Here is a 27,312-nt window from a genome sequence, read left to right as displayed (position 1 = left end):
GCCTGTGTGATCTGCTCATACACTGATGACAGGAGACAAGACTGACCAAGCAGCAAAGCTGGGGAGGAATAGCACCTATATTTGAAGACATAATGAAGGTGCTTTAATAGACAGACCTTTAGCCATTACAGATTCCCTTGTACACATTTCTATCAGTGAAAATGTCAGATGCATTATCCAGTGCGACCATTTTTTTACCATTAGTAGAATGTGCTGCTAAAATGTATATTTTTTTTCCCCTTCTGTCTTTCAGCCTAAACCTGTCACAAGGAATATTCAGGGTTCTAATGTCTCTGGGATCCTCCGATGCTTCACAATAACCTAGAAATGGCTGGATTCACAACAATTGCCTTATCTGTGTACATAACATAACAGTGTACATAGTCTTAAAGCAACGGCGTTGATTCATTTTTATGACTTGTTACTACTGTATTGGTTCAGTTTGAGAACTTTGACTGGAGCACCCTCTGGTGGAAAGCCGGTGTACTACACTATGGTGGTAATCTATGGTACTGCACCTTGGAACTCGTGTAAATTTTATTTAAACACTGATCTGCTGGAGCGGTTAAGACAATTGTTCGAGGTGTAAACATAAATGTGTCATTCCTGCTGTTTTTTTTTAGTTTTAAAGGCCTAGATATGCTTATATATCTTATATGATTATTAAGTGTAAAATTCTGCACAATGAAATGGTAGAAATCAGCACTTCTTTATATAATGCTGCAGCTATGTACCTTGTCACTACTCTTACTTTACACTTTGAGTCATTCCAGTTAACTGACACATCTCTTTGCTTTGTGACATAAATAGAAATAATAGGTTTTAGGAGTTTCTACTTGTGGTTAGGAATATTACAGATTAGTTTATTCTAAACTGGCATGCTACAGCATAGTAACTACTGAACCCAGTACTCAGTGGAGCAAGGTTAGGATGGAAATAATGAATCACAGACAACTACAAGCAGGCAGCCTTAGTACCTACTGCACTTAGGGAGGCCTTATACACTAAGGCCTCATACACTTCCCATCAATGTGTATGGGCACCTTAGATGTCATGCATATGTCCTGGAATATACGCTGAACCTGTCCATTATACTGGCAGTTGGGGGCATCCTATTTGCCTCCATCTGCTCAGTATACGTCTCAGCAGAAAACAATGGATATAAAAAAAAAAAACGCAGCAGTGTACATCCTACACTGTGCGGCCTACACGGAGTGTACACGGTTGCCATTTTTCACAGTGCTGTTTTTCCATTAATAGAATGTTACGTCACTTTGGAAACACCCTGAACACTGACATCAGCAAATCACTGGCTTTTGCTTATGAAAACTCCTCACACTGCTTTCCAGGAGAGTGGCGGAACAGGAAGATGTATACCACTGTATAAACATACATCAGATTGGCATTAAATGTACATGTAATGAAAACATCCAAGCAGGACCTATAATAGGAATATCTATCCCTTCCCATTTGTGGCACTGGTTAGAATATGCACCTTATCATTCAGTGTTCTAAGGACACTTAGAAAATATTCTAAAATGAGTGGAAATCACCTCCCTCATAGCATATCTTGCTGATCTACACTTTATTAATATATTCCACAGACAATCTACTAAGTGCACTATAGCCTTGTGCAATGACATGGAAAGCAAGGCATGTATTTGTGTCTACTGATGTGCTGGATTGTGACAAGTAAATTACACTATTGATTTACTGCATAAAACCAGAGGCTCTGCGAGTATATGCCTTCATTGTTCAGGGTCCACAGAATGATGCCTCCCTGAGGGGACTGGTTAAATACAAAACACCGCACTGCCTTAAAACCTAGCAAACTGCCTTTTACTTTACACTGTATTCAAGATTTTGCCTTTATTTGAATCACCAATGTTTAGCTATGATTCCAAGTAAAGCTTCTCAGCACATCCAATCTCTTTTTGTGGTGTTCTAATATATAGGAGTGTTTCTTTAATGGGATACAGTATTTAACCTTTACTCTCAGGTGTATGTTCTCGACTGCAAGAGCGTTCCAGCTGTCTGATTGTGGCCTTCGAGTCACTAGTACATACCCCGAGGACGATTCTGGAAAGACTCCAAGGTTTAATGAGCACATGGCAACTACTTATCCACAAGGAACTCCTTCTATTAGGACAAACCATTGATTTTGTATAAATAGAGAATTTATTAGAGACCAAAATGAGGTTTTGCTTTTTAGTTGATGATGATATATATATATTTGTCATATGCTTTTGATTGGAAAGCTGTATAATCTTTTTATAAATGCTTTACCAAACCTCTTCTTGTTTCCTGGGGATGATTAAGAAAAATAGCAAGATTAAATGAGATTTCTTTATTTGATCTGACAGTATACAATGGTTATGACCAGACAGGTAGGAATGGGGTGTGCAGATGCAGCGCCAGTCACATGCACCCATTTATAAATATCAGCTTCGTCTTCAGGTCCGATTCTTCTCACAATAAAGTGGGTGATGATAGCGAAGTCACCAGATAGAGGAGGAGTGTACAATCAGCTAATACCTCCCCCTTGTAGTGTTTTACATGTCACCGGTCCCACCTTAGTCAGAAACTTCTTCTCTTTCCACAGAGCAAACAAATCCTCAGAGATTTTAAAGTCTGCCTGCAGGTGGAAAAAAGACAGGGTTGTTGCCTTAAAGGGGTTGTCTGGCTGGGAAAGCATTTTCACACAACACTCACAATGGGTAAAAAAAACCTCAAACAACTAAAAACAAAACAACCTTTCTAATATCCTGGGGATACGGATTCCCACATTCCAATGCTTCCCAAGTCCACAGTCTCTAGTGCAGTGGTGACAAACCTACAGCACGGGGGCCCGGGGTGGCACTCAGAGCCCTCGATGTGGGCACTCAGGCCATCACCAGAGATGACTCCAGGTATCTTCCTGCAGTCCCAGACATCCCAGGACTTTTTGTGCACAGAGCTATTTTAAAGTGACAGTGCTACCTGGGACTACAGGAGGAGTGGGAAGGTGTGGACAGATCTGGATCATCATTGTAGCTCCTGCTTCAGGCCTGACATTTCTTCCTGTTTATGGGACCCTGGAGCAAAGCTACAATGATCATCCAAATTTCTTCTGTGTTCTGCTTTATTTGTGTCCTCAGGGTGCTGGTATCAATGAAAGCTGTGACAGAGCAGGGAATGTAAATCACTAATTACATTTCTGTGTTGGCACTTTGCGATAAATAAGTGGGTCTTGGTTGAGTTTGGGCACTCGGTCTCTAAAAGGTTCGCCATCACTGATCTAGAGGGACCAGGCAAGAATCAAAATGGAATCAGAGGATTGGCGACTATGGTTTCTTTTTTCAACCCGATTTGTAAAAAGAAATATCCAATTGGACAATTTAAGCAAGGATCTATTGAAATATTGTGACTTGAATAAGGATTGAAATGGAAAAGTACCTGTAACTTTTCAAAGACTTTCTTCTTCGGTTTAAGCTCTGCCTCGGGCTCTCCATACTCATATCCCTCAATATAAACCCGTTCTCCTGGAACACACTCTGGTGGAGGGTCCAGAGGTTCTACTTTCTTGTTTTCTCCTTCTCTGAAAAAAATACATAAAAGCACATGTATTTTCAAATTTTTAAGGTTGGCTGCATACTTGGGATACTTTAGGAGTGCCATGTATGTTTGCAACTTTGCCGTTGTGACACAGATCTTTTTTTCTTTGTTTCTATTTTGCAGGTTTTATTTTTTTTGCAACTTTTTAGGTGCATTTATGTAACTAAGCATTGGCTCAGTTGTACTTCGTTTTGCACCTAAAAAGTCTGGGGTTGGATTTGGTTTGCATGCATTTCAAAAAAACAACACTACTCGTCTGTGTAGTGCACTGTTCAACTCTCACCTTTGTTCTCCTGTAAAGCTCCTCCCTCCCCCTGGTGTCAGCTCAGTAGGCTGGGAGCTTTGTGAAAGAGCTGGAGGGAGGAGCTGTACAGGAGCACAAACATTGGGGCTGAGAGCTGAGGAGTTGTTTTTTTTAAAATGCATCCAAACCAAAGCCAACCCCTGGGACTCAGAGAATACTGTCAGGGTGCAAGGCAAGTTAAATCACATAATTACATTGTAATTCAAATGCTTAATGAAGGCAGAAAGGCATATTTGCAATGCAGGTGTAAGGGGCTCCTACAACCTGTCTTGAAAATGAGGTCCCTGGTGAGAGGTTCCCTTCAATAACGTGCATCGGATAAGCTCATTATAGGCGTTCATAATGGGATGTTTGTACTGAACTGTATTTTTTATTACATCAGAATAGTCCTATACACACCAATTCCTTACCTGGTATGTTATACTATGTGGTAGAGACACGGGACAACCCTTCTTAGCAAGGAACTGTTTTCCCCTTCAACAATGAGTCATTTTTACAAAGTGTATTTGTGATAGTTTATAAAGGCCAGCACAATCAGTATTAAAGAACTGGGTCCAGGTACAGTATCCAAATCAATTCTTTACTATTTACATCATTTACTTTCCATTCTGTGATACTTTTAGTATAAATTTGAGACAACTCACATAGAAGCACATAGCAGCATGCCTTGAGACTCCACCCCACGCATCTTCTGGGGCTTTAGGTTGCAAAGGACAACAATGGAGCGTCCCAACAGCTCTTCTGAGGGCACATACTTCACCAAACCACTAACCACAGTACGTGGAGTCTCTTCACCCACATCCACAGTTTCCACATACAGTGTCTCTGCATCTGGGTGCTGAAGAGGAAACAGTTTTAATATAGTACATCTTGTGGTTTTAAATACAGCTCTTCTGCAGTTAGGTTGCAGTAGTAATGTGTGTTCAGGATCTTGGCTACAGTAAGCAGTCTCTGAATCCGTTCACATGCTGCATTTGCTGCGCACTGTAAACGAAACTCATTTGTATTTACAATGTGTAAACATTAAGCTTGCGTTGTGTTAAAGGGAACCTGTCACTAGAGATGACAATTTTAGCTGGTGACAGGTTCCGATAACCTCTGCAAGGAGTTTAAAATGCCTTTATAAAAGAGTATATTAGGAAAGTTCCTTGATGGCCGTTCCAGCAGCCCGAGTCCAACAAGGGTCCTGACCCCAAGACTGCCCACACTCTGGTGCTCACAGGGAGCCAGGTAATGTCTAATATACTTTTATAAAGTACTTGAACCGATTCAGAATGTAGACAAAGGCATTTTTAAACTCATCATTGCAGTGGCTATTGGAACCTGTCACCAACTAAAAAATTCCATGCCTGATGACAAGTACCCTTTAAAATCCTGTAACACGATGTTAACGCAATGTAAATGTGATGTGTGAGCTCAGCAACAGCACACAGCTCTCCGCTTCCAGGAAATGCATCACAAATTTTCTTTAGGTTTTTTTTTTTTAATCTACCATCAAGATCAAGCATGGATAAACCAGGGGCCCTTACTTGATCCAAGCACCGTAGATGTGGTAATCTTCTTAGATTTGTTATCCATGGCCTCCTTCCTTCTTACAATCAACTTTTAAAACTATGCTAATGATGCCACCAAACTGGGCAATGAAAAAATCCCCAAAACTAGAAGATGTTATGCTGTTTGACAACATACTGGAAGTGGTTTACTAGGCTACTTGCTGATGACAGGTTCACTGTAAGCGGCAGCACCTGTAATCCACAATCACATCAATAGCTGTAAAGACTCTTACCCTGCTCACACTCAGCACCTTCCCAACTCGCAGATCCAGAAGAGAGGGAATAACCTCCTCTGGGCCAGTGCTTTTATTCTGAGCTTTAGGCACTGCCTCTATGGATAAAAGGAATAAATCAGTTACACTTTAAAGGAAACCTACCACTTGAAGTGGCAGGTATAAGAAGGAAATACCGAGCACCAGCTCGGGGTAAGCTGGTGCCGGAGCTTATTTTTGATAGTGTTTTAAACCGCTGTATCGCGGTTTTAACTTTATAGCCGAGCGCGTACCTCACTGCACCGCAGCAGCTTCGGCTATAAAGTTTAAAAAGTGTTTTAAACCGCGATACAGCGGTTTAAAACACTATCAAAAATAAGCTCCGGCACCAGCTTACCCCGAGCTGGTGCTCGGTATTTCCTTCTTATACCTGCCACTTCAAGTGCTAGGTTTCCTTTAAGCATCAATGCAATAATGAAGAAAGTAAATGGTGTAATTCTGACATGAAGATGCTCATACAATAATAAAAAGACTTTATCAACACAGATATCCTAGTAAAGATACCCGTATATAGAAATACAGATGACTAAAATGGTTATGGAAAACACAAAATCTCTAAAAGGATACTGGTGCCTTAAAAGGAGTTTCCAGTTTCTGCAAATAAATGTTTGTTTGATAAAAAGTTATGCAATTTACCAATCTACTTTCTTTATCAATTCATTACTGTTTTCTAGATCTCTGCTTGCTGTCATTCTACAGGAAGAGTCATTGGGGCAGATTTATCAAGTGTCTGAAAGTCAGAAAATTTCCAGTTGCCCATGGCAACCAATCACAGCTCCTCTTTAAAATATTCATGAGCACTGGTAAAATGAAAGCTGAGCTGTGATTGGTTGCCATGGGCAACTGGAAATATTCTGACTTTCAGACACTTGATAAATCTGCCCCATTGTTTACTTCCAGTGGACAAAAACCAGTTCACTGTCATGTCCATTAGTGATGACAGCGCTCATTGGGCCCTGCCAAGCAACAAGTGCAGGCCACAACTCAAGGATGTGAGGGCTGAGCATAGCCAGCAGGTCCCAGGACTTGCATCCCAGCTACAAAATGATAGAAGCTGAGAACTTGAAAATTGGGAAGAATTAATACAAAAAAATATATTTGGCAAATGTAGAAATTTTAATTGTAAAAGAATAATATTTTCTGTTGAAACTAGACAACCCTTTTAACCAGTTAAGGACCGGGCCCTTTCCTGTTTTTTCATTTCAATTTTTCACTCCCCACCTTCAAAAATCTATAAACTTTTTTTATTTTTAAGAGCTGTGTGACGGCTTGTTTTCTGCGTAACAAATTGCATTTCAAAGTGATGGTATTGAATATTCCATGCCATGTACTGGGAAGCGGGAAAAAAAAAATTCCGAATGAAGTGAAAATGGTGAAAAAATGCATTTGCGCCATTTTCTTGTGGGCTTGGATATTACAGCTTTCACTGAGCGCCCCAAACGACACGTCTACTTTATTCTTTGGGTTGGTACGATAATGGGGATACCAAATTTGTATAGGTTTTATAATGTTTTCATACATTTACAAAAATTAAAACCTCCTGTACAAAAATAAATTTTTTTTATTTTGCCAACTTCTGGCACTAATAACTTTTTTATACTTTGGTGTACAGAGCTGTGAGTGGTGTAATTTTTTGCGACATTTGATAATATTTTCAATGACATCATTTTTGAGATTGTACGACCTTTTGATCACTTTTTATAGGTTTTTTAGATATTTTTCAAAATGGCAAAAAAGTGCCATTTTCGACTTTGGGCGCTATTTTCTGTTACGGGGTTAAACGCATTGAAAAACCATTAATATATTTTGATAGATCGGGCATTTTCGGACCCGTCGATGACTAATGTGTTTATGATTTTTACTGTTTTTTTTTTTTAACTTTTTTTTTATTTTAACTATTTTTCAGACTCCCTTGGGTACTTTAACCCTAGGTCGTCTGATCGATCCTATCATATACTACCTACTACAGTATAGCAGTGTATGCGGATTTTCCTCCTCATTCAGCACATTGTAATTAAGGGGTTAAAATGAAATAGGTGAGATAGGTGCTAACAGCAAAGACTTACCGGCTATGGAGAGGGCTCAGCCCTCAGCTCAGTTAAAGTTTTGCCACTTGATGGGCCAGTCTCTTGTTTTTTGGCCCTTCTACTGCCAATTGTCACACTGGGACAATTCTATAACAACTGTGTGAATGAGGGCTTGAAAAACGATTATTTGACACAAAAGTCTATAGGATCTACATCTGGTGTAACAAGTACTGAATAAGCCACAATTTTTATATATGAAAGTATATAAATATTGTAATATGTTAATATATATTACATTATTTACAATATATCTCTGAGGCTGTGTTCACATGTGGCGTTTACATTGCATCTTGAAATGCAAAACAACAGTGGAGGTGAAGAGATTTGCCTAATTACCTTGTGTCAACATTTGTGTTTATAAAAGTCAAAAGTTAACACAATGGGTTTACATAGTGTTTTGTAACTGTGATATTAATAAGATGATTTGAGTTTCAATATGCAATGTAAACGCCATGTGTGAACGCAGCTTAAAGGTGCGATTTAAATGAAATACTAGCATCACCATAGATGTCCAAAAATTAAGTGTAATAATGAGACAGGGAAAAAGTACTGAGCACATGATGCATTTGTATTGCTTTTTCAAATACATTGAAAGCGCATTGGGAGAAGCTTTTCACAAAATGCAGATATATTTTGACCAAAATGCTTGTGTCTGGTAAGTAGCAACATGAATGTGAAGAATTTCTCTAAATGCACTTGCAAAGTGTTTCAAAATACAATACAAGCGCATCAGCCTGTAAAAATGAGAGATGCCGAAAAGCCATCTCACCGTCCACTTTCCAAGCAGTTGGTACAGGCTTGGAGTCTAAGTGGAGTCTAAGCTGCTGAAGATAATTAAAGAGAATACACAAAATATGGTGGTGGAGGAGGGCAACCCTGGACAGATGTATACTGGTCCATTTATAAAGAATAACAGAAGAAATTGATTGTACGTAAACATTACATGGTTTACATTTGCCAGTACTTACTCTGCTTTGTGGGATCAGGATAAGCATCATTACTCAATTTCTTCATCTCTGGGCTGTTGAATTTCTCTCTGATTGGGTCTAGCAATTTATTGAGAGCTTTTTCCACTGAGGCTTTCAGGTCTCCAGGGTGAACATTCTGAAAGTGGTTTATAAGTATTAAAGGGAAAAAAAAAAAAAAAAAAAAAAAAGATCCATCAGGTCCAACCTATAAATTCTATTAGCCTCTTCCTTGGCATTCAGCTCTAATCCACCAAGACTACTCAACCTCATCCTGCAAGCATGTGGTTGTGAGAGAAGGTGGAGACTGCATTCTTTACTTGCTGTAGCATATAAATTATAGCCCATTTTTGGTCCTCTAGCACATTCTAATAGGCACACAATGCCACTGTCCTTTCCTGCTATTGGAGTGTAAGGCCACGTTCACACGATGTGTTGTATCACATTTTTTGTCACGTTTTTGGTTAATTCCAAAGGCTTGAATCGTGATCACATGCTGAGGTTACATTGCAATTTTGCAAATACAGTGGAAACACAATGTAACCTTAGCATTTGTCTGAAACCTTTGGAATACATAAAAAATGCAACAAAAAATGCAACGCATCATGTGTAAGAAGCCCCACCTTCTCTGAAGCTTTTAAATTCTGCAGTCAGTACTGATCGTGACATCTCAAGGGTTACATGACCACAATCAGTGTCAAGGTTAGGTTCACATCTCGTTTTATTTCATACTTTGTAACAGATCTGTGGAGTCGGTGACAATTCTGGTGGAGTCATGATAAAACGGACCAATTCTCACTCCACAACTATAAAAATGTCTGATCTATTCATGTCAGATATAAAGATTAAAGGTTAGGGGTGAGCAACATTTACTGGTCCAAGGGCCTCAATGTAGTACTGCTCAACTTTAAGGGGCCATATCAGTAAGCAGTACCCTTGATGTACCAACAACCACAGTACAGCACTAAATGGCTTATACTTATAATTATGAATTATTAATAATTGTGTATACCAATAAATACCGCCCCAGAAACTAAATACAGCATTCAAAGCAGACAATAATAGTGCAAACCCCCAGAGCAGATAATAGTACTTAAAGGGAACCTGTCACCAGGAGACCCTTTTTAGCACTCCCCCAGTCCCCACAGAGCATAGTACATACACTGCCAAAGTGTTTTTGTATAAAAAATAGGTTTTACAGAAAAAAAGATCTGTTATATTGTACCTTTCATTAGCATCTGCTGTGTGACTAGGCACTCGTCCACTGGGAGTGGCTGGAAAGGAGCAGTCCCCCCCCCCCACCCTTGGGAAACAGCTCCTCCATGTGACCTTTTCAGATATATGAATAACTCCCCTCACTCAGGATTGGCTGTAGGGGAGCAGGGGGCGTTGTTAAGACAAGTGATGGGTGTTTTTAAAAGGACACATGGAGGAGCTATTTCCCAAGAGTGGGGGGAAAACTGCTCCTTTCCAGCCACTCCAAGGTGCCTAGTCACACAGCAGATGCTAATGAAAAATACAATATAACATATATTTTTTTCTGTAAAAACTATTTTTTATACAACAACACTTTGGCAGTGTATGTACTATGCTCTGACTGGGGGAGTGCTAAAAATGGGTCTCCTGGTGACAGGTTCCCTTAACACCTCATAGCAGATAATACAGGAGACCCCAAAGAAGACAAAAAAAAAAAATAAATAAATCCTCTTCTTTCCTGGCTCTTCTTCCCTTTCCTGCACACTCCTCCATATGCTGCTCTGGTCCATGTCCCGCAATGGCTTTATGCAGCAGCGTCAAGATCCAGAGCAGAACTGCGCCAGGAACAAGAGAGGACACTAGTCACACAGAGGCAGACACGATGCCTCTGTCTGCCAGTCTATGGGTACATTGAGCGTATGAAAAAACAAAATGTGAATCTAGCCTAACTGTGACAATGGACCCTTGAGAGCAAGAGCCAAGCTGTTTTGTCAATACAAGGCATCTGAAGTGTGCATACAATTATTTAGTGGATACATAGGTCTTCTTACCTGTTCTGCAAAATCTTTTTCCAGTTCATTGACATCTGTGTAGGTTTTATTTCCACCATATTTCTCATCACGAAGAACAACAAACTCTAAAAAGCAACATCAGAATGTAAGAGCCCCATTACAAATGAGATATGCTTCTTCTCCAATATGCGTCGACTCACCAGACTTGAGTGGGAACAGGACGTGTCTGACAAAACTTAAAACCCCATTATTCTCTACATTTCCTGGTTCACAAAAAGCTTTCTTCAGTTTTTTCTTCACATCAGAAGGGGAATCTAGAAGATCTATTTTTGATTCCTAAAACATTAGGATAAAGCAGGACTTGTAAATGTAGTACAAACAAATCCTATATTCCTGCAGTGCAGATGCCTTGTGCATCGTACTGCTATTATCATAGCCTAATATGTCATAAAATTACTTTGAAAGTACACGTGGCATTTTGAATCCGTTTTTGGCCCCTTTTTAGGCAGTCTGTTAAAAAACACATGCGGTTTTTGAAAAGGCAGCCGTTTTTTGACTGGTTTTAATTAAGATAATTGGGAAAACAGGACAAAAATGCATGCGTTAACGGACTGCTTAAAAACAGGCCAAAAACGGGTTCAAAACGCCACATGAGACCGCACCCTTAGGCCATCTATTTGCCTACCAACTAATACTGTACTTTATGCTGCAATGCAAGTCCTCCACCCTCTACAGCTCTCAGAAATGTAAGCATCCAGTATCATAAATGACTTTGCTGAAAATACCCCTCTAGGTTTATTTAAATTTATCCAGGGCAATACTTAAAGGGGTTACCTCACGAATCAAAGTTAGGCCTTATCCACAGGGCTTTCCTTGCTGATTGGGGGGGGGGACCTCCACAGATCAGAAAAAACAAGGGGTCCGATGGGGTCCCAGTTACCTCAGTCGGACCCCTTGTCACTCCCGGAGAGTAATGGAGCACACACATGAACATTCTGCTCCATCAATCTCTATGGAGCTGACAAAAATTGCCCAGTTCCATTTGCACCACATTAAATGTATAGAACAGAACAGTCAAACGCGACCTTCTGCTCCATTACTCACCGGGAGCGACATGGGGTCCGACAGAGGTAACTAGGACCCAATGGGACCCCTCGTTTTCATTTGTAGAGGTCTCATGACTGAGACCCCCACCAATCAGCAAGGTAGGCCCTATCCTGTGGATAGGGCCCAATTTTGATTCATGGGAAAACCCCTTTAACTTTGTGGTGGTGTAGAAAGTGGATTTACTGGCAAGGACAAAGGGACACGGTTTTCCAGTCAGACATTTACATCTACAGGTCTACAATAATTAAAATACACCACAGACTCCAAATGCTGCCATTTTACACCATTACCTCTTCAGATGAGCTCATCTTGCCACCTGTAAGTCCAGGAACCATAGGATTCATTAAGTGGATTCGCTTCGTGTATCCCAGAGCTGGAAGGTACTGGATAAAAAGGAAAAAATTAACTCAATGCCAATATTATCTGCAATGCTAAAGTATACCGTATATACTAGTGTAAGCCGAGTTTTTCAGCACAAAAAATGTGCCATTGTGTCAATAAAAAACAAAACACTTAATACTCACCCTCCGACGCCCAGATCATTGGCGCGGTTCCCGGCGGCTCCTCTTCTCTTGCCGGCAGGATCGCGTCAATGCGATTTCCCGGCCGGTGCACACTAGCATGTGGCGGTGTCGCCCCTGATTACTTCATCAGTGGCGACACCGCTGCATCATAGTGTGGCGCATGGACGCGACTCTGACAGCTAGAGAAGAAAGTAGAGGCGCCGCTGGGAACCATGCCGAGGATCGGGGGCCGCGCCGAGCATCGCTGGAGGGTGAGTATTAAGATTTTTTTTTTATGTGTGCCTGGCATACAGGGGGCTGGCTGTATACTAAAAGGGGGCTGGCTGTCTCGAATCAATAGGTTTCCCAAGTTTTTGGTGGTAAAATAAGGGGTCTCGGCTTATATTTGGGTTGGCTTATACTCGAGTATATACGGTAGTTCCATAATAATCTTTGAGGATGCCTTTATAGATAATGTGTTACCTCACCCACAGAGCATACAATACAGGCCTACACTGATGTACACAAATTTTGTCCCAATATAATAGGCTTTTGCCTTCATCCATCATTAACCCCTTTCCGCACCTTGACGTGATTCTACGTCATAGGATGCGGGTCGTTCACGTACCTTGACGTAGAATCACGTCATGGCGATCTGAGCCCAGGCGATCGCCACGGGATCCCACAGTAACAGCCGGGATCGCGACTATCGCGATCCCGACTGTTTAACCCTATAGTTAAACAGGGTGGTGGCGATCGTTAACATGGCAACCCTGAGTTTCGATAAGGACCCCAGGGCTGCCTATAGTAGCTGCCTGCTAGGATCGTGCTTACAGCCCAGGATGTTTGCAAACGCAATGCCACATGAGAACTCACCCTTAGAGTCTCTTATCCTGTATTCTACATAAGGATGTCCCTACTTCCCTACTCTTTATTTACTCGGTATTATGCTTGCAGAGGACTGGATGCACGAAGAATGATTTTTTTTGAGGGAAGTGCTGTTAGCTCGCAACAGTATAGCTTTGCGTTAGCTCACGGCCCTCCCAATGGAAGAGGTTGGTGAATCTGACTTCCCTATGAAAATATAGTCTACAAACATAGGGGCTGCCTGGATAAGTTTCAAAAGGTGTGAGGAACCTGGTGCTCTTCTTCTGTGACCCTAATGCCAGAAGCCCATGTGAGATCCTCCCATGCCAATAAGCTTATAGTCAATACTATTTACTTTAAGTTAATGCTTGTTCCTAGGATAGAAAGACTACTTGTGCGTCAGCTGCGCTCATCTGTTTTGTTGAGGGAGAGTTTTAAGGGGATTGTTTTGTTCTTTGCTGATGAAAATTTTTCCCCTGTATATTGTATTCGATTGATATCTATGTTCTGGATGTGTATACATTGTCCTGGCTTACAAGGAGGAACTGTTCCCTCTTATTTTGTGATTCCTTTCCTTTATTTTTTCTGTAGCGCACACAGATTACACGCCGCTGCAGAGCTTGCCAAATCAGTCCCTGCCCCTATGGGGCTCACAATCTAATCAACCTACCAGTATGTTGGAGTGTGGGAGGGAACCGGAGGACACCGACGCAAAACATGGAGAGAACATACAATGATGAGTTCCAAAAGATAGTGAAGAACAAGAATGCTACAATAGTATCAACAAAAACGAATGAACTTCACTAAAAAAAAATAGTCAGACAATAGATGTCTAATGCAGAATAACATGCATCAAACTTTTATACCCACAACCCTTAGGCATCTATAGCCAACATAACCCAAAGCCACCAGTGCCCCGTAAAGAGGTGTCCAAACCCAAACTAGTGTAAAATTGTACTAGGTAAACCAAGGATATGCTAGAAAATATTAAAAGAGGAGAGCAAAACACTTTACATTGTGTCAGGTTCTAAGATGCTGTGTGGGCAATTTCTTCCTTCATCACTCCCAACTAGACAATAAAAGCCTCTTTCAAAACTTCTGAGAATTTGGCCTTGGAAAGTAAAATGTAGCCATAAACTACAGATTTTTCAGACGTGGACAGTAAAACCGTTTGGACTCGTGAGAGAACAGGAGAAGGACCCTGGAATACTCAAATACAAAATACTTTGGGAAGATGTCTTCACAATTTACTGACAAAATCAACCGAAAGTTGTATTGGAATAGAAAAAGAAACCCCCGATCCGTAAGGTATCTGGATTTTACTTTTAAGTTGCTATAGTAATGTACATTTTCATGAAATGTGATAAGAGTTTCTGCAAAAGTATTCCTCTCTGACTCATCTTTGATGTAATAGTTTTCAATCTTAAAGGCTTCCAATTGCTGTTAAAGAGGACCTGTCACCAGATTTTGAATAGCAATGCCTGCTGATAAAGGGTTACAAGTCCTCCCCATATCATCTAAAATTAGCTGCCAGTGAGGCACTGTACCTTAATTACAGCCATTTTTATGATATGCAAATGAGCTTTTCTGGCTCATCTTTGGCAGCCTGAAAGAGGAGAAGAGTCAAAGATACCAGTGAACCATGCCCCATTATTCTGACTGACAGCTCTGTGTCTTCTAATCACTGCTTGCCTCAATGTATTTAGGGACCAGCTGCTAATATTCAACTACAGACATATAAACCTCTATGTACAGATGGGAAATATTGTGTCCATTTTTTTTTAGACTGTGTCTTGTGACATGTGACATCATCGCAGGTCTCTCAGCCTTCTACGAATAGCAAGCAAACTGTACACCATGTATGTGATCACATAAAATCACAGCAGCCTCCACGGAGGATGGAGAGGAGTAGAAGTCCATGGAGGCTGCTGTGACTCATGTGGTCAGATACATGCATGGAGTACAGTTTGCTATTATTAAGAGGCTGAAGTAGCTGAGATGATATCACCCTGGTCACATGACATGAACTGTAAGGAGGCATATGGCTTGGGGTGGATTAGATGGTAGGGGCCAGCCAAGGAGGACACGCCACCTCTGATTCCAGATAATATAAGATAAAATGGTGATTTCTGTGGATGTAAGCAAAACTATTTTTAGGGTGTCAGTCAGTAATTAGAGCTCTATAGGAACCAGTCACTGGCTGTATATGTGCAAATGTGGTGACAGGTTCCCTTTAAATTAAACTACAGGCGGTCCCCTACTTAAGAACACTCGACTTACATACGACCCATAGTTACAAACGGACCTCTGGATATTGGTAATTTCTTGTACTTTAGTCCTAGGCTACAATAAACAGCTGTAACAGTTATCACAGGTGTCTGTAATGAAGCTTTAGGGTTAATATTGATTCTTATGACAACCCAACATTTCTAAAATCCAATTGTCACAGAGACCAAAAAAGTTCTGGCTGGGATTACAATGATAAAATATACAGTTCTGACTTACATACAAACTCAACTAAAGAACAAATCTGCAGACCCTATCTTGTATGTAACCCGGGGACTGCCTGTATAATAGAGCAGTTTCCCATGACAAAACAATGAGGTTGCTTCTTTCATTTTCCAAAACACCCTGGAAAAATAGAAAATTCTGCTTTACCTCTGCACCACTCAGCTAGCAGTATATTTCCTTATACAAACCTTATCAAATATTTGCTGAAAGTGGACAACCGATTTAACTCATTAATGTAGCTGCAATACCGGATATGTGATTCACTGAAAAATTATAACAAAATTGCTACAAACTCCTGAATATATTTTTAAAAGGGACAGTCCTGGATCACTGAAAATCCAAGGGGCGGGGGACAGATCTACCCAATTGGGTAGCTTAGGCTTGGCTTAACTAGGTGGTAACTAATTGCATCACTCAGTATACTGATGTGGAGAGATAACGCAGTATCTAGTAAGGGTTAATTCACATATAAACAACCAGCTGATGAGAGGCACAGGAGCAATGAGATAAAGGATGCGATTTAGCATTTTGCTCTTCAGGAGAGGGTCTTGAAGCATGTTAAATTATTAACAAGGTTGTGACTGGAAAATGTGTACATAGTATAAGATATAATAGGACTTCATATGATGCCCATTGCTACTGGCAACAATGTTACTGTATTCTGTACATGCCATGTGTTCTATAAAGGACATCTATCCCCAGATAATTAGTGGTAGACTATCCTATTAAGGATGCTCGTTAACTCTAAGGGTGTGTTCACACGTTGCAGTTAAAACTGCATCGCAATTACTTGTGAGTCGGTTTTAGGTGCAGTTTTGTCAATTCCACAGGTGAAAGACATGAACTGAATGACTGAATTTGATTTTGAAGGAGAAAGATGTTCTACAAATGTCATTCACCTGTTAATTTGATGTCTTTCACTTGTTAAAATAAGTAATACCACCTAAAACCATCCCAAAACTAATTGCGATGCAGTTTTAACTGCAACGTGTGAACGCACCATCAGGGATGACAGAACTTAATCCTGGGCTCTTGTAGTAGCCCGATATAGGACGTTATAAAAATATGCAAATCAGCCAGAAGCACCTGAGCGCCTCATGGCTTCGCCGCACCATAATTATGCACCCCCAACCGACTCATAATTATTCAATTGTTATCCAGAGGGGTGAATATAAAGTAGGAGAGGGCGGAGCCATGTGGCACTCAGTTGACGCCAGGCTGGGGACCCTTACAATAACTAGTAGGTAATGAGAACACACACACACACACACAAAATGTATCCTAAAATACATTCACCACCAACACTCATACAGTGTAACCTCCAGACAAATATCCTGTTTCATAAAATCTGTACCACTGCCAAGTTCCTGGAGTGAAATCCTATGTAATTTAAGGAGATTAATGGAAAATAAGGACATTAGGGTCAGTCAATAAGAGAAACAAATCTACCTAATCCTTGATGCAGATGATGGAAGGATAATGTATATATGAAATGTCATTGTAACCAAGGACTTGGAGGCAAAGAATTAATCTTATAAATGTGAAAGGCTTAGAAGAAGTAGAGGTAGCACATATGACCAGAGTACATACCCTTGTGACAATGTTAAAGTGGAACCATCTTTTTGAGATTTTATTTTATAAACAAACAAAAATCCAGGTTTTCACTTCAAATTATTTCAGAGTACTTTATGGGAATAAAGCTCTGCAACAAGCCCAATCGCTATACAGTTAGATTTTATAGGTTTGGACCTTATTTAATATAAAAGCATACTAAAAAAAAAACCAAAAAACATACAGTTATCTTTGTTGTCCAATGTGTTAACGGGAATGTGTTGCAAATTTGCATTTTAACTCATTATTAGGCTTACTAAATATATAACATTTCTAATCTGTTTATTTTCTGGTTGTAAAATTATTTTACCTTCTGTCCTACCTTATGGGGGCTGTCATCTTACCTTAGCTCTAGCATTATCTAAGCCTTTTGAAATGTACTGCAGAAAGTTCCATTTTTAATGGAGGCCCCATTCATAGTTTTGGGGCACCATGGCTACCAGTTTCGCTCCTGGAGGGGAATATGCTGTGACGGTCTGTGACAGAATATAGTCTGTAACAGAGGCAATGCTTTTCTATACAGGTGTTATTTTCTATTGCTCTTCTAACTGTGATGTAAATAAGATGACTGCTGTATTATTATTAATACATTATTAATTATTATTATTAGGCCAAGTTCTTAGGGATAATATGTACAGGATAACTGTAAAATATTGTAAAACAAAACAAATTCCTAAAAATGTATATAGAAATTTCTTTTGTGAATGGTCCTTCAAATTATCAACATGTCCTGTGAAGGTGTGTAAATGCATTGTCATAGGACATTTACTAAATAAAATTGGTACGAAAAGTAGCAGAACTAACCTATACAGCAATCGTTCAAGTTTCATTTTTACCTTTTCCGCAAACGTAAAAATTTTCCTCTGATCAACACCCCCAAACTGTGCATCAACTTTCAAGTATTCTTCATCCAGGGCCTGAAAAGATCAAGATAGATAAGGAACATAGAACAGGACACATCATTTCACACTGACTCTCTGACCAATCCCACCTGTAATCCTGGGTAGAGTAGCCCACTCAGCAGTGGATGCTCCACTTGTTTCACCACTTCAGCTCCAGCTTTCTTGGCATCATGTTGAGTGACCACTGAGGACAGCCTGTACACATCTAATGTATACTCCCTGTAAGTCAGAACAGATATCATCACCAAGTTGAAACAGATGCTTTACCTCAAGTGTTATTCTGTATTCAGAAAATTAATGTTATTGTGTATCATTTCCTGATCTGCTTTTGCATGTCATGTTGCCTTTATTTATTACTGTGTTTTTTCTTCTGGACATGTGGTGGACTCTTGGCTCACATCAGTGACGAGGTTTCCTGTACAGTGACAACTATAACCCGTACTGTACCAAAACACTATCACAAGTGTCAGTCTGATCCACCATGCATTAGATACCACTATGACCACCATGGCATCACAGGCCCCTGTTACTCCTGCCAGTGAATGTTACCTCCACCCCATGAGGAGGAACCAACATTGATATAGAACGAAATAGAGTTTTCTAGCAATATGAAGTCAATACATTGTTGAGGATGATGACTTATGGATGGATTCACCTTGCAGAACATACTTGCTTAGCTGGTATTCAGTCCCTCTAACAAAGCGCAGTTTCTCCAGTGGCACACCAATACTTTGTAGCATAGCTTTAATAACATGCTCGTAATAGCGGGTGCGAAGCTCCAGTAGCTCCCAAGGTGCTTTCATATTATCTAGATAGGCATGAAGGTCTGCAAACAAGATGGTTACCTAGAAAGCAAGAAGAAAGAAATACAGAGATATCTCTCTTGCATGCTATGGTCTTTCTTTACTGTCCCATTTTTCTACAGTCAGTCAGTACCTACCTCACACCCAGCCTTTAGGAAGTCTGCAATTTTGGACATTGGCACAAAATAAGCCACGTGAGGTTTTCCTGTTGTGGCTGTACCCCAGTACACTTTAAGCTCTCGCTCCTTTAGGATCTCTTTTAATTTGTCTTCTCCTAGAACCTCCTAGAGCAATAAGAAAGCAGAAATGAAAATTCCAGGAATGCACAAAATACACTTTCAAAACTCACAATAACCCCTTCATGACTGCCATATGGCTATATACATCCTATTTGCACATGCCCCATGCAGATGGAGCCTACATACATGTCATGGGAGTGCCAAACTTTAAACAGCGATATCTCCTGAACCATAGCACCTATGTGTTCTATTAAAGCGGATAATATCCCATTTAATATAATATCAGGATTGTGTTTCTAGGTGAAAAAGAAGTGGGAAAAAAAAATTAAACACAGAACTTCATTCACTTTTCTTTTAATCAAACTAAGTATATTCTACATTATCACATACACATTGACAAGTTATCAATTTCATTCAATTGGGATAACCAACTTTCCCCCTTTTCCACCCCATCTCCCCTACCTTACCCTCCCATTGGTCTATACTGCGCCCCGAAACTTAAAGTGTAACCGTCTTTTCAAAAAATTTTTGATATGTTGTAGGGCAGGTAATTTTAAGCCCTTTTTCAATTAGTTACCCGAATCTTGCTCCTTTCTCTTGTAGTCTACAGACTTCCCCTAGATGTCAGTAATCTCTCAGGTAGCTGTTACTATGGACATTCCTTCTTCAGAAAGGAGCAGAGACTACGGAGCTAGAGACACGCCCCCATTTCTCTCCCTGCTCACAGCTGGTTACCTCATGTCTCACTGCTCAAACACCTACACTTGTGTATAAACAAATAATCCACACAGAAACTGCAGCCCACCATACCCTCACACTCCACAGCAGGAAGTGGCAGGAGAGACTCCCAAGTCTGCAAGCTGCCCCCTCATGTGCTGTGCTGGAGTTTTACATAGATAGATAGATAGATAGATAGATAGATGATAGATAAATAGGGGATAAATCGATAGATAGATATGAGATAGATAGCTCTGGTGTCATTGGTAAGCAGCATGTGCTTGTGATGAGGTGACAGGAGGCAGGTCCCGGCCCTCCATCTTGCTGATTGTAGTAATTTTGAGAGCTGGTTGCTATGGGCCAAAAAAGGTACTAAATGAGGACCGAGAGGCAAAATACTTTGAGGAATGATTCCCAGGGACAACTGTAGCAGAATTATGTATTTTAGGTTTTTTTTTTTGCTCAGAATGACAGTTACACTTTAATAATGCCCGGTTGCGGCCCCCTCTCACAGTTACATCTCAGTATCAAGCCCATGTTAAAGAAAGGATGACGCACAAATGAAAAAACCTAAGACGCCTCTTCCAGGATTTAATAGCAGCCAGCCACTCTGCAAGTCCTCTGAGCCAGCACAGAGTTTCTAACCATTTAGAACACTTTTTTAAAAAATTTTTTTAACATTTCCTCTTTTCTTATATACCGTATATACTCGAGTATAAGACGACCCGAGTATAAGCCGAGACCCCTAATTTTACCACCAAAACTATTGACTCGAGTATAAATAGAGGGTGGGAAATGCATTTGTCACAGCCCCCCCCCAGCCTGCCTGCCCCCATGCAGTATACATAAAAAAAAAAAAAAAAAAATACTCACCCTTCTATGCTCGGCACGGCTCCCCGATGTCCCCAACGTCGGCTCGGCTCCTCTTCTTTAACTGGCGGCATGGACATGGCCATGTTTTCTTCCAGCAGGCGCATACTATTACGCAGCCTGCTGGACGTCATAGTATGCGCGCGCCCGCTGGCCGGAAGATAACATGGCCACGTCCTTGCCGTAGCCGCGTGGAGCATCGGGATGCCGGAGGGTGAATATATACAGTTTTTTTTTTTATTAGACTCGTGTATAAGCCGAAGTGACGTTTTTCAGCACATTTTTTGTGCTGAAAAACTCGGCTTATACACGAGTATATACGGTACCTTTCCTTCCTAATCGTTTAATTCACCATAAGGTTCCCCTCAACCAATCTCTTGAGGATCAGCATCCAACCAGTGCCGCGTAATACTCTTTCTTACTCGATTCAAGAATTCGGCCACACACAATCACTCACTCTGGTTCCCCTGTAGTCCAGCTACACAACTCAGCAGTCCAATATTAGGATCATGGGGTATATCCTAATCCTGTATCCTATATACTCTAATGTTCTTCCACTTCACTCCACATTTGAGAATGCGACCTACATGTCAAAAACATTTGCCAACGATCAGCCCTCTCCCCAAAGCACCTTTCATGACTAACTCCACCACCATACATCACGTTTACAATGGCTGCAACCATTCTTATGCAAGAACAGGATCTGAGCTAATTTAAAAGATGTAATGCACTCACCTGCAGGTTGCGTGTAATAAGCTCCGCCTTTCCATCAGGGGTCAGACAATCACCCATTCTGTCTTGTTTGAAGGACCCAAACTAGCGCAAGGGTGCTAGAAGACAGAAAAAAACTTCTTTATAACATAAACATTTTGCAAGACCAGCTTGCATTTTACAAAAATTGCAACTTGGTTTACAAGCAAGATATCATAATACAAGCATTACATGAATAAAACTGTAGACCACAATACAGGCAGTACCCGGGTTATGTACAAGATACGTTCTTTAGGTTTGTTCTTAAAGGGGTTTGCGCATGAAAGAAAATTCTCATATTTCACTAGTGATGTTTACACAATAAAAATCATTTTTAACGCCTTACTTTATAATTTTACTCAGTTTTATTGCTGTTTTAGGCTGGATTCACACGACCGGTGCCCGCCGTACCGTAGCACGGCGGGCACACGGCAGCGCGCGGGGAGAGGAGGAGGGGGAGAGCGCTGCTCACCCCGCCCCTCTCCATAGGGATATATGGCGCACGACGCCGTATGCCCTGAAAAAATAGGACATGTCCTATTTTTCCACGGGGCACGGAGCAGTACGGTGCCGCACCGCTCCCGTAGGGCGCCGCGCGCCCATTGACGTCTATGGGGGATGTATATCGGCCGTATATACGTCGGCCGTATATACGCCCCCCTTGCGGTAGTGTGAATGCAGCCTTAGTTCCTATCACTACCTAGGCTGGTCAGTGTTTAATTCCAGAGTGTGGGCGGAGACTCTGCAACCAGACTTCATGATTTCTCTTGTTCTGTGTGGCGACAATGTGGTTAGATTATCAGAGTACAAGGTTCATATACACTTTAACTTAGTTTCTGAACATTCTACTAGTATCTGACACATAGAAAAAAAGATTATGAGATCCATGAGACACTCCCAACTCTGCTATCTCCTGTGCCTCCGTCCTCCGGATAAAGACCTTATCTTGCCTGTAGCTTGTAGAGTAAGTCTCCTCACACTGTTGCTTGCCGGCAGGGAGTCTGTGTGTGAGAGAGCTATTCTTGGAATGCAGAGGGGAGGAGCTGATGCATAGAGGAGCTCACTGCAGCTTCAGACTGGAGAATAATTTGTCTGCCCGACCTTAGACTTTTGATTTTCGGATGCCGGGGCAACCGAAATTGTGTAGACCAGGACTGATAGAGACAAGTTGGAATTATATATGTGAAATGCTGTATTTTTGTAAATAACATTGAATTAGAGAATGTGGTGCGCCTTATATATGAACCTAGACATTTTAGCAGGCATTGATGGTCCGAAAAATACGGTACCTTCTTTTTGCAGTAGAAGGCGTTGTCTATCGCCTCCCCCTATTAAGGCTGGGACTTGTTCTATACCTGCGATTCTCAGAACCTAAGGATCCGAATTGTGGTGCGTTTTTACATGCTCAATTAGTCTTGGTGCCCCATGACCAGTTCTTAGGGACCCAATGTGCTCACTAAACCCTGTGCTCAGTTTTCTGATGGTTTTCCCTATGTAGAACCTCCCACAATCACAGATGATTAAAGAGAGCACAAAGTCCGTTTTACATGTGATAAGATGCTTAAGTCTTATTGTATGGCCTCCACATAGTATCTCATTCATTTTAATTAATTGTGCACAGTGACTACAATTGCCACAAGGGTAGTTCCCTTTAGGTGTACTTGTTTCTAGCCAATTGTTGCCAACGGGGTTGAAAGCACTCCTTACTAACTCCGACTTGATTGTCCTCCCTCTTCGGAAGGTTACCAGAGGACCTTTTCTTATCCTGAGTACAATTAAGAAACTCCTCTTCGTGGGAATACCCCTTTAAGTTGAATTTGTATACAAGTCGGGTGTGGGACAAATCATCTGCATTTAAAGGGGACCTACCACCACGATTCTACCTATAAAGGTAGAACGGGTGGTAGGTGGGTGAATGGGACGTAAGGATAGCCCTTTTTGGGCTAATCCTTACGTCCCGGCTATCCTTTTGTAAACTTTAATCAGTTGATATGCTAATTTATTTAAGCAGCTACTGGGGCGTGGAGTAGCCGGACATGAGGCTACTAGTCGCGGCTACTCCACGCCCCAGTAGCCTTGTTCCTCCGCCTACCATGTAATCTTCGGCGCAGCACCTCTTAGCTGCGCGCCCTCGTCCGAGCACCCGGCGTCTGCGCATGCGCAGTAGCGCCGGCCTCGGAGCTACGGCCGTGCACCCGTAGGCATGCGTCCTGCGCATGCACAGAACGCAGGATATTCGCACGAGGGCGCGCAGCTACGAGGAGCTGCGCACCGAAGATTACCTGGTAGGCGGAGGAACAAGGCTACTGGGGCGTGGAGTAGCCGCGACTAGTAGCCTCATGTCCGGCTACTCCACGCCCCAGTAGCCGCTTGAATAAATTAGCATATCAACTGATTAAAGTTTACAAAAGGATAGCCGGGACGTAAGGATTAGCCCAAAAAGGGCTATCCTTACGTCCTATTGATCCACCTACCACCCATTCTACCTTTATAGGTAGAATCGTGGTGGTAGGTCCCCTTTAAATGTAAAACTTGCTTTTGCTTTTATGTATGGATTACAAGTATGTTCTCAGAACAAATTATACTTATACAGGCGGTCCCCTACTTAAGGACACCCGACTTACAGACAACCCGTAGTTACAGACAGACCCCTCTGACCTCTGGTGAAGCTTTCTTAATGCTTTACTATAGTCCCAGATTGCAATAATCAGCTGTAAGGTGTCTGTAATGAAACTTTGTTGTAAATCCTTGGTCCTATTACACCAAAAAATGTTTAAACTCCAATTGTCACTGGGGCCAAAATTTTTTTTGTCTGGATCTACAATTATAAAATATACAGTTTCGAGTTACATACAAATTCAACTTAAGAACAAACCTCCAGACCCTATCTTGTACGTAACCCGGGGACTGCCTGTATTCCAAGATTCCACTATACTGTACATACAACAGAAACACAACCCGTTCTGTCTAGATCAGTGATTTTCAACCTTTTTTGAGCCGCGGCACACTTTTTATACTTAGAAAATCCTGGGGCACACCACCAACCAAAATAGCACAAAATGACACTAAAACGGTCATATTATACATAAAGTTAATAATATAGATTCTAATAAAAAAAGGATAACCCCCTCATATATTCAATCCCATGTAACTTCATAAATACAGTCCCACGTATATGAGCACATAATTATCAGCATCATATACTGTGGTGATGTCCACAGTACAGCTTCACAGTATATGGTGCTGATTATTATGTGGCTCATATACTGCAATATAAAGGGGTACAATGAGAAGTACTATGGCCATAAGGCCAGAGTACAAGTGCCGGCTCATATACTCAGCATATGAGCTGGTACTTGTAGTACTCCAGCCTCATGACTATAGTATTTCTCATTTTACATTTCTCATTGTTATATGCAGTATACTGCTGGAGTACTAAAAGTACCGGCTCATATGCTGAGTATTCTGCCAACAGTTCATATACTCAGGCAAAAGCTCATATAGTCAGCATTATTGGCGGGCATTACCTTGGCGGCGGACAAATGCGAGAGTCTCTCTGCTCTCAGGATGATGCGCCGGCCTCGGTGACGTCATTTTGTCGCGCGAGGTTCAAAGCTTGTGCATGTGTTATTGTACACATCTCCTACATTGTAAGAAGCCGTGACTGCGCATCACTGCGCATTGCCGGGAAACAAAACACAGGGGGCACCATAGTTTGGGGAACTTTCTCCGCGGCACACCCGACCATGTGACCACACTGGTTGAAAATCACTAGTCTAGATCACAGTTGTCAAACCCCAGCAACACACTAGACACCTACTTTTACCCCACTAAAGTAGCAGTTTCTCAGGCAGCGTATGAAATATCCTTTCTAAAATTCCCTCTTTAATGTAAAACCTTGCCCTTTTCTGCTTTCACAAAGTGTATAAATTAACTTTTGCTGCCACACTCACAGCTGATACCTGATCAGATTTTGGTCAAATTTCCATCTTAGTGCGATCAAAGTGTGTCTGATTTTCACAACACTGTGATACATCCTTGAACCGTGTGTGAAAAGTGGAATTGGATCAGAGAAAAAAACAACGTGACGTGTGCATATAGTGCTGTCAGATACAGAGTAGGACATCGCTCGTATACTTTGTGTACGCATTTTTGTTTGAATCGGTGTATTCAGCAACAAAGAGTTTTGCATATGAGTATTTAATCTGCAAGTCTAAAGTGGATGCTGTCAGAGACAAGTTCTCATGAGCCCCAAATGCCTCAGTCTCTGTGTGGATGGCACCATGCCAAGCTGTAGGGTGGGCGCTGTCAATATCACACATAAGAAGGTGCCACTGTATTACCCACACAGTTTTACATTACAGTAATAAGGGTGCCAGGTCTCCCAACAAGAGTGGGCACTTCTTTAGACTCCGGGCTGTAACATAGACCTTACAACCTGTTCATGTGTACAGCAGAGGTGTTAAGGTAGTCTAATGGGTTATTAACCATCTGTAGTGAAGGGTGATCGCCCCTTCTAATGCAGTCTCTCTGCCAAGGAGGCCTCAATATACTTTCCCCTTGTGCCCAAAACAAACACGTTAGTAGGCCTGTAGCAGCTGTCTCTAGAGCCTCCATGTAAATGAGCAGGACAGCTCCCCAGTACATTGCAGTATAACACACCCATGATCGCTGCGGTTTATGCTCTGCCCGCTGCATCATACTGCACCTGCTCGCCCCTTCCATTTCCCTCCTCTAACATAAACCACACGGCAGCGGTACAGCTCCGCTATCCAGACCACCGGAATGAATAACTTACCGGTACACGTGTTTCTATGCGAGCCCACAGTTCCCAGTCGCCGCTGATTGCGTCAGACGTTGAGATCCATGCGCTCGACACTCGACTAGGAGGGGCTGTTCCTGCTCGATGCTGTGACTGTGCTGATCTTAAAGACACAGGCATGTGGCGGTTGTATCAGATACTGAAATGCCGCCGTCTCCGCTCGTAGTAAGGCAGTCGCATCACAGACACCGTACGGTGAGAAGTTACGGGGGTCGTTATAAGGGCTACGAGCCCGCTCGGTACACAGTATGAGGGGGCACTTTACTGCTGCATTTCCCCCCATAGACCCGCACCGGAGGGCATGTTTGGACTTGCTGCAGGTTATGGGGTTTGTTTAGTCAGTAGAGGCCACACAGCCCCGGGTTGTCCCCTCTCGAGCGTGAACATATAATGGCGCTTCTTTTACCTCTATATAAACCCCATTAGTTTGTTTTTTCCCAATAATGTGAACTTTTCCAAAAAACTTTATACTTGGAGCAATTGTCCATGGTGACCATAGTGAATGTGTTTATTGGGGGGCTGCTTGAAAACCACTTTCCCACTGAGATAAAGGATATGTAACATACAGAAATGTCCCCATCTTGTGACACCAGTAACTTTTTTACACTTTGGTGTATGGATAATGTGAACCGTACAACTGTTTTGATCACTTTTTTTTTAATTAAAATTTTATGGATAGCAAAATAATGACTATTAAGACTTTTTGGATTTTTTTTTACTAGTTTTTTTTCTTATTATTTTGTGGGAGTTTTTTTACTATTATGGTGTACACTGGATGATTATTTATATATCTTGATTGGGCATTTTGGGATTCAGAGATACTATTCCATAACAAAAAGTTATGGAA

At 41.5% G+C, this 27,312-nt stretch overlaps 3 protein-coding genes across 6 annotated transcripts in view; 2 read left to right on the top strand and 1 right to left on the bottom strand.

The window, feature by feature from the left end:
* The window catches only part of NHSL3 (NHS like 3), a 37,478-nt gene extending 35,556 nt beyond the window's left edge, over window positions 1–1,922 (top strand). Inside the window, exon 7 of the mRNA XM_072136556.1 lies at window positions 254–1,922. Coding sequence (XP_071992657.1) covers window positions 254–258 — 5 coding nt within the window. The 3' untranslated portion in view covers window positions 259–1,922. The remainder of the gene's footprint in view (window positions 1–253) is intronic.
* Window positions 1,923–2,332: 410 nt separating this feature from the next.
* Window positions 2,333–26,651, bottom strand: YARS1 (tyrosyl-tRNA synthetase 1). Of its 2 annotated transcripts, none has more exons than XM_072136561.1 (14): window positions 26,442–26,651; window positions 21,629–21,723; window positions 19,205–19,351; window positions 18,934–19,109; window positions 18,354–18,483; window positions 18,199–18,279; window positions 12,161–12,253; window positions 10,964–11,099; window positions 10,803–10,888; window positions 8,779–8,914; window positions 5,685–5,782; window positions 4,543–4,736; window positions 3,436–3,577; window positions 2,333–2,635 (listed from the first exon to the last, which is right to left on the bottom strand). In XM_072136561.1, exons 2-14 carry the CDS (start codon window positions 21,683–21,685, stop codon window positions 2,525–2,527), a joined length of 1,587 nt encoding a protein of 528 aa, XP_071992662.1. In that variant the 5' UTR covers window positions 21,686–21,723; window positions 26,442–26,651; the 3' UTR covers window positions 2,333–2,524. The 2 variants fall into 2 exon arrangements, with proteins under 2 accessions (XP_071992662.1, XP_071992663.1); XM_072136562.1 differs by lacking the exon at window positions 26,442–26,651 and adding an exon at window positions 26,352–26,372.
* S100PBP (S100P binding protein) overlaps window positions 14,413–27,312 on the top strand; it is a 31,235-nt gene continuing 18,335 nt past the window's right edge. The window contains exon 1 of one of the 3 annotated variants that reach the window (XM_072136557.1): window positions 14,413–14,548. In XM_072136557.1, the coding sequence (XP_071992658.1) occupies window positions 14,475–14,548 (74 nt within the window). In that variant the 5' untranslated portion in view covers window positions 14,413–14,474. Of the gene's footprint in view, window positions 14,549–26,463; window positions 26,661–27,312 lie in introns of those variants that run through there. The other 2 variants (XM_072136560.1, XM_072136559.1) reach the window with 2 other exon arrangements.

Source organism: Engystomops pustulosus, chromosome 2 (assembly GCF_040894005.1).
Source record: "Engystomops pustulosus chromosome 2, aEngPut4.maternal, whole genome shotgun sequence".
NCBI classification, from domain to species: Eukaryota; Metazoa; Chordata; class Amphibia; order Anura; family Leptodactylidae; genus Engystomops; species Engystomops pustulosus.
This window is presented reverse-complemented; position numbering and strand designations above follow the sequence as displayed.

Coding starts and splice junctions, on each gene's coding strand:
- YARS1 (XM_072136561.1), bottom strand. CDS start 21,685: ATGGGTGATTGTCTGACCCCTGATGGAAAGGCGGAGCTTATTACACGC. Junction 19,352..21,628: donor TTATTACACGCAACCTGCAG/GTGAGTGCATTA, acceptor TTATTGCTCTAG/GAGGTTCTAGGAGAAGACAA. Junction 4,737..5,684: donor AGGTGCTGAGTGTGAGCAGG/GTAAGAGTCTTT, acceptor TTTCCTCTTCAG/CACCCAGATGCAGAGACACT.